We start from the raw sequence: 10,318 nt of genomic DNA on the forward strand, positions 1-10,318 counted from the left end.
CGTTCAAAATTAAATACACGATTTCCGCCAATCCGCTGCTGGGGGGACGGATCTGTGTGAGACTCGATAGTATAGTTAGTGCGGCCTCGCAGACGGTGACTAAACAGTTGACCGTCCTTCCTCCTTCACTCGTTTACAGCTCGTCTTGCGGTGAACAGGTAAGGCCCCTCTGCTTTCTAATAATTGTTTAGCAAACAGTGGCTGGAAGGTGTTTGTGCTTTGTTTGTTGTATTGCAATGGTGTGTGCCGAAGTTTCTGGGGCTATTTTAACCTTTGTGCGGTAAAAATACATCTGTTTTTTGGCCCGTAGGTCGTTTGCGTGATAAATCACAGCAATATCAAAACGGTGTTTGTGAAAAAGCAAGCAGTTCGCTGCTGTTTAAAACCGAAAAGCATCAGTTTTGTGGGGTGTTTTTCTTGCTCGGTGCTCTGTAAGATGGTGCTGTAGCTCAGTGTGTGTCCGACTTAGTGCGCAACATGCCGTTCAAACGCCATTTGGTTTGGTAGCTTAGCTCGCAGCACGACGGAAGCGCCTCTCTTTTTAAAGTTTGGATGAAGTCTCCGGCTGTCTCGGAGTCGCTCTGGGTGCTGGCTACACGTGTTTAAAGGCAGAAACCCGGGGAACTGCTCGCAGTGTAGCGGAGCGGCTGTATTGCAGAGACTTTGTTGGGGAAGTTTTTGGCGCAGTTGTGTTTAGGCGGGAAGATACAAAATGGAGTCGCGTCTTTTTGTCCCGGAGAGGCAGAAAGCCGATTAGAGCCTTAAAACACTCCCGGGCGTCTGCTCGCCCTATTTCTGCTGCGGTAACACCACTTACGGCCACACGACGGCAAATGTGAGGATATTACCCGCTTTAATTTAAAACGGTGAGGCCAGGGAGCGGTTATTGTGCCGGGGTGGGCGTGTAATACGAAACTCGGAGTCGTTTTGGTGGTTTAGTGTTTGGTTTCATTTCTGGTTTTCTTTCTGGTCTTTATTTTGCAGATTAATCGCAGCCATGACAAAGGATCCGAATAAGCCGAGAGGAAAAACCTCCTCCTACGCTTTCTTTGTGGCGACCTGCCGCGAGGAGCACAAGAAGAAGCACCCAGGGACCAGCGTGAACTTCGCAGAGTTTTCCAAGAAGTGCTCAGAAAGATGGAAGGTGAGCCCCGCGGTTTATTATAAGCACTGATGTTCTGATATTTTTTTTTAATTTTATTTGTCCTTTTTAAAAATTAAAACGTGTGTGTGTGTGTGTGTGTGGTAGACCATGTCCCCTAAGGAGAAGGGAAAGTTTGAAGAGATGGCCAAGAACGATAAGGTCCGATATGACCGGGAGATGAAGTCCTACGTGCCACCTAAAGGTGCCAAGAAGGGAAAGAAGAAGAAGGACCCCAACGCCCCCAAAAGGCCCCCGTGAGTCTACACTCGCTGCTCTTTGTCTGTAAAATGTTTTCAGTTAGATTCTTGGGATTAAATTTGTTGTTTTCCCTTCAGCTCCGCTTTCTTCGTCTTCTGCTCCGACCACCGTCCCAAGATCAAGGAGGATAACCCTGGGATCTCCATCGGCGACATTGCCAAGAAGCTTGGCGAGATGTGGGCCACGCAGGGCGCCAAAGACAAGGCCCCCTACGAGGCCAAAGCCGCCAGACTGAAGGAGAAATACGAGAAGGTGCCCCTGTGTTTTCGGGTGGTGTTGGATGGTGTAGCGTGTCTCTGAGGTGGCGTTCCTAACGTGTCTCCTCTTCTCCTTTTCCAGGACGTTGCTGCCTACAGAGCCAAGGGTGGCTCTGGGAAGAGCGACGCTGGAAAGAAGAGCGGGCCCGGCAGGCCCGCCGCCAAGAAGGCTGTACCGGCTGATGATGATGATGACGATGATGAAGACGAGGAGGAAGAGGATGAAGATGACGACGATGAGGATGATGACTAAGTGGTTTCTGTGTTTGAGGATGTGAAGTTTGCGTTGTTCAGCTTATGTTTGTTTTTTGGGTTGGACTCGTCCAACGGTATAGCCTGCTGTCCCTGTCGGTCGGCCTCGGTCGACCTGTACTCCTCTTCTTCTAATTCAGGGATTTAGATTTTATTGTCCCTTAGTCCCCTTTAAGTTTTATTTTTGTTTTACAACTGCTGAAGTCGGGTCTGTTACACCTTAGATCCTGGTTTAAAAAAACGTGCAGCCAGATTATTTCCTGTGATGCGATGAACTGAAACTCCTGTGCAGACGGTGGACAGCAGCCAGCCAGGAAACGTTTTCTTTTCTTTGTTTGTTTTTTTTTTATTTTAAGAATGATTGTTTCTGGAAGCACTGCTCATGTTTTCTGTTCCAGCGGTGCCGTTTCTTCACTGTCATTTTACTGCCAGGATTTATCTGTAGTTTGGTTAAAAAAATGTTTGCCGTCATTTTTAATGTGGAACTTTGAAAACATGTAGAACGGATTTTTCTTTTTGTAATAAAATTTTGTATATTGCCTATAAGTGTAGACTGCTGTGTGTCTAAAGCTCACATGACTGGGGGGGGGCAGTCTGAGTGGGTAGATGAAGAAATGAATGTAAGCAGAATGAGGCTCATTGTGCAGCAGCAGACTCACTGCAATGTTAAAAATCAGCCTTGCACAGTGTAGCAATGACACTCAGGTGGGTTTAAGTACTTGTGACCCATGTTTACAACATGATTTTTCATCATTTTAGAATCAGTGGTAAAAGCATCCATGTCAGCTTCAGTCCTTTAAACAGATTCTCCAAAAATCAGTCAACTCATGTGACTTAAAGAGTGACGACAGACGGGCCAATCACAGGGCCTCTAACATGTGATGTGCAGTCACTGTTCTGTCTGAAGCAGCTGAAAACAAAATATCTGCAATGACAAATTAAAGGCTGGCACTGGAAGGAGACCCCAGCGTCATCATAGGAGAGGTTATAATGTGGGCGTGGCCTGGGAGCACTTCACCACCACTCAGAACTGGAAGGTGTTGCTGAGGAGAACAGTCTGAAATACCTGCTCAGCTTGCTGCTCTGCACAGAATAGGTGGTTGGATGAATGACAAGTTAAGAAAAACCAATCCAGTTTTATTTTGACCCCGGTAGACGGCTGGAGGTCTCTTCCTGTTTAAATGGAGTTCTTCCTTTCCACAGTTGCCAAGCGCTTCCTTTTATTTAAGAATTAATTTCTGTTTATTGCGAACATTTTTGTACAATCTGTGTTTTGCTCCCAGAGGATCATCTGAATGTTGTGGGTCAGTATAAAACTCCTGTTGTTGTGAAATGTGTAAATATTTAACAATAAATGTAAATAAACGAGAGGTTCCCGTCACTGATTTACACCGCGGACACTCTGACTGACAGCCCGGACAGCCAATAGCTGATCACAGACCGGCCTCCCAGGGACCAATCAGCGCAGCTGCTGCTCCTACCTCTGCCGGATGACGGTGAGCTGGACGCATTTCAGCACCTGGGAGCTGTCCGCCGTGCACGAGCCTGCCGACAACTGACGGTAAGACGAAACACACGCACACAGACACACGCACACAGACACACGCACACAGACACACGAACTGGTCGCGTGTTTGAAATGTTGAAAAATTAAGCCAGGATCCGTGTCTTCAGCAGTGTGCGTGTGTGTGAGTCTGTGTGAGTCTGTGGGTGTGAGGTTCCTGCGACACGCAGGTGTCTCGTGGATCAGTCGCAGTGACGGAACCTGTTGATGCGTCGACATGTTGTTCAGGATCAGATGAAATGATGGCGGGAGCGCGCAGAGCTTTTAACCCCCCGTGCTCCACGTCAGGGTGCGTGACGTGGTCGGGAGGACTGTTGTGAGTCCGTCCACAGCGCGCGACTTTGTCGTTTATGAGGCCCGTGAAGTGTGCGAAGACCACCGTGACGTCAGCGCTTCACCGGGGGGCGCTGACTAATCACACGAGTGCCGCGTGCCGTGTCACCGGGTCTCCGCCGGGTGTACCTGTAGAGAGCAGGTACACCCCTCCCCCTCCTGCATCATTCAGAGCTGAGTCCTGATTGGTCTCCTGGGGTGTGTTTAGTTTTAATGGAGCTCATTCACAGATTATATTTCCGCACAGGAGGAGCTCAGGAGGCCCAGCGCAGGTGTGATGTTTGTTACTGTTCCAAAATGTTCACTTTTAATAATAAAGGTGATTAAAGGAGCCCATCAGCACGGCTCACACCAGACAAACGAACACCTGACTCACCCTAATCTCTACCTACCTACCCTAAGCACCGTAGCCTCTGTTATTGACCGGTTTACCTCTGACTTACTTTGCTGTGCTATTACAGGTAATCAATATGAAAAGGTTGTCACATCTGGAGCCAGATGTGAGCCTTTGCTGACCCCAGGTCATGTGTTTATATCCTATGGAACTGATTAAAGGTCAATGATGTTATTTAATAAACAAATAATGTTGTAGACGGTTTCAGAGGTTTAAACTGGGTCTGGAGCCTCTTTCCTGCTGTCTTTGCCTGACACGCAGCTCATGATGCACTGTTTCTATCAGAGACTGTTTAGGCTGAAAAACAACAGGAAGTGATGCATAAAAAAGTGTTTTTGTTCCTGTGAGAAACCAGTTTGCACTCTCGGGAGCTCTCAGGTACTGGAAGCCAGCTCAGGTTTGAGATGATGATGCAGATTATTTAGAAGTAAAACGATTTTAAAAGTCTCAAATCTTTAAACACACCAAAATATTTTTTAGGGGTTAAAAAAAAAATCAATCTTTGTGTCCAAACGTGTTGACAGTGTAGTCATCACTGTGGCTGCACACGGTTACTGTTTAGCTGATTCACACCATTATCTGTTTAATGGAGGATGATAAATGAAGATGTAAATCAGCCTATTTGCACCTGACAGGACGAGGTTACAGGCCAGCACATCAACAGGTGTTTGAAGTTACCTTTGATAGCGACTCCTCGCTCTCCTCTTTCCTTTCTGCCTTTGTAGCTTCTCTGATTTGGTGAACTGGCCCTTTAAAGATGATCACTGACGCCACTTCTTTTTAAAAAATTATAAACGCGTAAAAGATCAAATCAAACCAAACTACTCACACAGAGCTCGCAGTGTGTCTGTGAGGTATATCATGAAGGTGCTTTGGGGTTTCTTAACAGTGGACAAATGACATGATTTACAGCCACAGCATTAAAAGTTAGTGGGTGGGGCCAGAGGTAACCTCATGATCTGTGACGATGAGCGATAACTCAGGAAGAAGATAAACACAAACTGTGCAGAGGTGTCAGTGTGCTCTCCTCAGGGTAACGACTCTGGACCTCTGCTCTATGGTCACGGGCTCAGATTGGAGGCTGGGTAAACACTGTGGGCTCTTTGGGCTGCTGCTGTTGGGGAGAGTCTTTACCATCTGTGGTGACTGCGACTGCTCTGTAGCGATGTTTAGGTGGGTGACGTGCTAAAGTAGCATCCACACGATCTCCAGGACCCGAGTGCCCAGCAGAGCACTGAGACGTGAGTGTCTGCAGGACTCTCGGATGGGCGTGCACGCCGATCCCCCACGGCCTGCTGTGTCACTTCCTCGCAGTAAGAGTTATTAGGCAGCGGCCAATCACTGCAGAGATTAATTCAATCCTCGCTCTAATCATCTCATCCCAGGCCAACCTGTTGATGCATGTAGTTTGCGTGCGTGCTGTGAGTGTTAATCTGCTACAACTATTTATGTGTAAATACACACAGCCACACTCATTCCAATGCGACAGTCCAGTGATAATTATAGGAACACACACCTAATCCAAAACCAGTAAACTGGTTAAAACTAAAGTGTTTGTGTGTCTGCAGGTGAGGATGGCGAAGGTGAAGCAGGTGGGCCTGTTGGCAGCAGGCTGTCAGCCGTGGAACAAAGACGTGTGTGCGGCCAGCGGAGACCGCTTCGCCTACTGTGCTACGCTAGCTATATACATCTACCAGGTGATCTACCTGTGTGTGTGCATGCGTGTGTGTGCGTGTGTGCGTGTGTGCGTGTGCGTGTGTGTGCGTGTTTAGACATCTTTGTGAGGACAGAACATTGGCATGTTACCATACTTATGGGGACAAAGTGTCCGTCCTCACGCGTTTGAAGACATTTTTGAGACTGAAGATGTGGTTTTAGTGTCAGGGTGACTGTTGTGTTAGCGGCTAAGGAAAGCATGCTGTCACTTAGATGTGCTCATCGAGATATGAAAACAAGTGTGTGTGAGAGTGTGTAGATGCTGTAACACAAAGTTGGTGTTTTCTGGGTAAAGCACTGTCGATCGCCATATTTAAAGCTGTGACTCCGCCCATAAAAATCATAGAGCTGGGTTCTCTGTGGCTTGTGAGCCGTTGAAGTTTGCAGCTCTGTCTCTGGACCTGCTCCAGTGCGCAGCATCTTCAGTTTCATCTTATGTACTTTTGATTTGTTTCTGTGCTGCTGTGGTCCACAGTCTCCTGCATTTTTATTCCATGAACTTCTTTGTTACTTAACCTCCACAGCCAGTCCTGTCAGCCAATCGTATCGCGGCATATTATTTTCCGAGCCTCACAGTCGGCGTGTTGAGGAGAAATCAGGACGTTGCCTTGTGAGTGAGTCTGTGTGTCACCGTGTTACATCCTCGTGCAGCAAACAGGACGTAGTCTGTATCAGAGGCACCATGATCGCAGTGCTGACACTTCATTCACACTTTATTCTCCAGGTGAGCAGTACTGATTTTTACTAACGCGGTCCGAATACTCGGGCGTAGCGTGCGGGTAATGTGGCGACAGCTTGCGTGACTGTCATCACAGGAATCCTCCAGAGGTTCTCCGGAGACAGCTGCTCGGGAAAAGGCGCCGCTTTCTTTTCCTGTTCTGTTTTCCTTCATGATTTTAGCTGTGAGTTTGCAGATCGCCGGGAACACCCGAGGTGGAGCTTGTCTGTCTTTGTGAATGTGACCGGGATGAACTGGGAATCCTGAAACAGGATTTTTGTTGCTTCTGTAAGTTGAACTGAGATTTGATGTAATCTGTTTGTTTTTTTGTTAATCTGGATTCACGTGTGCGAGATGACCTTTGAACTGCTCTTGTGGTGAACATTTTTTGGAATGTCCAGATCACGTCTGTCGCCTGAGCTCTGATCAATGCACGAGTCCTTCGAGGGGTTTGATTGTAGAGATCGTCCCAGCGGGCTCTGAGCTCTGACTCTGGGGGATGAATAACCCGTTCCTGGGTTTGCGCCTTGTAGAGTACCAGCTCCCCCAGGGAAACCAGCTCATGTCACCAGGGATTATTTGCTGTCTGCACGGTGTTGCAGGAGGCACCGATGCAGATGGTCAGAACGAGACCTCCAGGAGGAGATGTAAACGCAGCAGCAGTGCTGGAGGTAGTCAGGAGGTGCACAGGGCGGCGACCTGCAGGAAAGGATTCTTGATTTCTTGGGCAGAGTTGTGGAAGTTGACAGATTTCTGAGAGCTGTTTCATTCGTTCTCTTGTCCTCGTTGCAGTTGGATCAGCAGTACAATGAGTTTAAATTGAGGTCCATCATGTCAGAGCACAAGAAGACCATAACAGCGATCAGCTGGTGCCCCGACAACCCCGACCTGTTTGCTTCGGCCTCAGCTGATAACCTCCTCATCGTGTGGAACGTAGCAGAGAAAAAGGCGGTGGCGCGACTCGACAACACTAAAGGTAGCTGGATGATCCACGCCGGGTTGTTTCAGCACAGATCTGTAAAGCCTCACAGCCTCTTCCTGTTTCTCAGGCGTCCCCGTGTCAGTCAGTTGGTGCTGGAACTCGGCCGACGGAGTGGCGTTCGTCTCCCAGCGCGGTCCGCTGTACATCTGGGTCTACCGAGGTCCCGATCCTGGGGTCACGGTGCATAAAGAAGCCCACTCCTTCCTGTCTGACATCTGTCTCTTCAGATGGCACCCCACCAAGAAGGGGAAACTGGTGTTTGGACACACAGACGGGAGCCTGTCGGTGTTTCAGCCAGGTACCGACCAACACGAGTTTTGAATGTGTGGACGCCTGGAGGTCTGTGATCATTGTGTGTCATTCCCCTGAAAAGAGAAGGAAAGTCAGTGGATTTTATTTGAAATTACAATAAATTATATTTACACATTTATATACATTTACTTAGAATATAGTTATTTCTTTGTTTCCTGTAAAAAGCTGACTTGTTAGCCTGTTTTTAGTGTTCGTACCTTTAAGCATTTGTGTGATTATAATTACTCTGAAACGTCAAATGAAATACATTCAATAATTAATTACAGGAGATTACATCTTTAGTCACAGGCCATGTTATCAAGTGTTGCCGTGTTAAAAAAGTATTTTGATTTTATATTTGTAAGTTTTCAGTGTTTTGTATCCAGATGAGAGACGTGACGCAGAACACACGCAGTTTTCACAGAGATTTGCACAAACATTCGTATTAAAGGCCGTTCTTACAGGAAGTCAGGTGGGTGCTCGTTCCTAATATGGTCGTGACAGCGCCCTGAAACCAGCTTATCCACTCAGAGGAATAAGTGGGAGGGGCTAGGTCAGTTTGTGTCAGACAGAGGGTGAAGTGAGGAACCTGCACCGAGGTCCAAATTTAGATAAGTCAAGTCATCGTTATTTATATAACACATTTAAAAGACATGAAGTGTCGGCCAAAGTGCTGAACAGAGGGATGATATAATAAAAGGATTAAAATAGAAAGAAAACATTATAGAAACACTGTAAGACATCCGTGTATGTTTGTAAACAATGTGTGTACATGCAAATACGCACACATGCATACATATACAAAAATGTACACATTCACACACAAGCGCACATACGTGAACATAAAATACATGTATAAGTGTCTACACATGCAAGCATCATCCAATGAGATAAAAGACCAGAATAGTTAAAACAGAATAAACGAGGTGTCAGAGAGATCCGAAAGGTAGGTCTTCAGATTCGATTTGACGACTTGCAAGGATGAAGAGGATTTTCTAAAAGAGGGGAGATTGTTCCAGAGTCTCGGGGCGGCAATGGAGAAAGCCCTGGATTTATTTGCTTGTCCAGCTTGAGGGTGGAATCAAAAATGAAACCAAGGTTTTTTACGTGGGGATGTACACGAGCTGATAATGGGACAAGTCATTTCTTATGAGACTAACAGAGTCCTGCTTACCGAAAATTATAATGTTGGATTTGTTGTGATTCAATTTGAGAAAGTTCAGAGACATCCAGCAATGTATGTCGCTAAGACACTCTGAGACTTTCTGCAGCGTACTGTCAGCACCTGGTTTTAGAGAGAGGTAGAAATGTGCATCGTCTGCATCGGAGTGACAGGAGATCTGGTGTTTCTGAAAAATGGAGCCTAATGCGAGCATGTATAAGGAGAATAAGACCGGGCCCAGAATAGAGCCCTGAGGTATTCCACAGGTGAGCGTAGCTGGGAGGAGTATTTGTTACCCAGCATCACAGAGTAGGATCTGCTCTCCAGGTAAGAGGCAAACCATGTTAGAGCAGAGCCTTGAATGCCGACACGTCTTTAGACGGTTTAGTAGGATCGTGTGGTCGACAGTGTCCAATGCTGCGCTCAGGTCTAGAAGAATCAAAACGGTACTTTTTCCAGTGTCAGCAGCTAAAAGCACATCGTTGAACACCTTCAGTAGAGACTCTGTGCTGTGGAAGGCTCTGAAAGCAGACTGCTATTTATCCAGAATATTATGTGTGTCTAAGAATGAAATAAAGAAGGATTATTCTGTCAAGCATGCAAATTCAGTGTGTCCAAAGAAAAGACCTTTACCCCCCGTTCTCTTCTTGAGGGAGTAAAAGCCAAAAGCACGTGCTGCGTCCGGAGTCTTTAGAGGGGACAGATGAGGAGGACCCTGTCAGTGCCTTGGAGTGGGACCCTTTGTCAACCGACTATTTACTAGGTCAGATCTGAGAGCAGTAAAATAGCTTTTTGTCTGGTCTGTGGCCCGTTCGCCCACAGAAGCGATGAACTGGTTGCCTCTCTTTCAGTGTCTAACCTTCATAATGGCATCCGGCTGGTGGACAGCGAGGCCTTGGCCTGCATCACGTCGTTCTGCTTCCCCTCAGCTGCCGCGTCCGTGCAGTGTTTGGCCTGGGTCCCGTCTGCGCCCGGCATGTTCATCACCGGAGGTAAAGCCTGAGTGTTCACGTGGGATGCGTGTTCCCTTCTGTTTGCTCGGGTGGACGTGGGCTTCGGGCAGCCGGTGTGTGGGACATGCCGCTCTCCTGCTGCCATCTTTTATGCATAGATTCTTATTTGCATGATAATGAGAACATTTGACTTGTGAAGTCCACAATAACACATTTAAGTGGGTTCACTGAATATATTTACAGTATGAAAGAGCCTCCGAGGCGTGTCCAGTGATTTGTTTCTGTCCCTCAGAC

At 47.2% G+C, this 10,318-nt stretch overlaps 2 protein-coding genes across 3 annotated transcripts in view; both read left to right on the plus strand.

The window, feature by feature from the left end:
• Nucleotides 1-2,457, plus strand: hmgb2a (high mobility group box 2a). Its single transcript, XM_085408241.1, has 5 exons — nucleotides 1-158; nucleotides 985-1,144; nucleotides 1,250-1,398; nucleotides 1,480-1,654; nucleotides 1,742-2,457. Exons 2-5 carry the CDS (start codon nucleotides 998-1,000, stop codon nucleotides 1,910-1,912), a joined length of 642 nt encoding a protein of 213 aa, XP_085264367.1. The 5' UTR covers nucleotides 1-158; nucleotides 985-997; the 3' UTR covers nucleotides 1,913-2,457.
• An 884-nt stretch (nucleotides 2,458-3,341) lies between these two features.
• wdr17 (WD repeat domain 17) overlaps nucleotides 3,342-10,318 on the plus strand; it is a 27,606-nt gene continuing 20,629 nt past the window's right edge. For both annotated transcript variants that reach the window (XM_085408160.1, XM_085408161.1), the window contains exons 1-7: nucleotides 3,342-3,472; nucleotides 5,771-5,899; nucleotides 7,429-7,612; nucleotides 7,686-7,916; nucleotides 9,724-9,834; nucleotides 9,923-10,063; nucleotides 10,317-10,318. The exon at nucleotides 10,317-10,318 is cut by the window's right edge and continues 121 nt beyond it. In XM_085408160.1, coding sequence (XP_085264286.1) covers nucleotides 5,777-5,899; nucleotides 7,429-7,612; nucleotides 7,686-7,916; nucleotides 9,724-9,834; nucleotides 9,923-10,063; nucleotides 10,317-10,318 — 792 coding nt within the window. In that variant the 5' untranslated portion in view covers nucleotides 3,342-3,472; nucleotides 5,771-5,776. The remainder of the gene's footprint in view (nucleotides 3,473-5,770; nucleotides 5,900-7,428; nucleotides 7,613-7,685; nucleotides 7,917-9,723; nucleotides 9,835-9,922; nucleotides 10,064-10,316) is intronic.

The sequence above is a fragment of the Rhamphochromis longiceps genome, linkage group LG6, assembly GCF_057381845.1.
Source record: "Rhamphochromis longiceps isolate RC_006_pf linkage group LG6, R_longiceps_female_GT1.1, whole genome shotgun sequence".
NCBI classification, from domain to species: Eukaryota; Metazoa; Chordata; class Actinopteri; order Cichliformes; family Cichlidae; genus Rhamphochromis; species Rhamphochromis longiceps.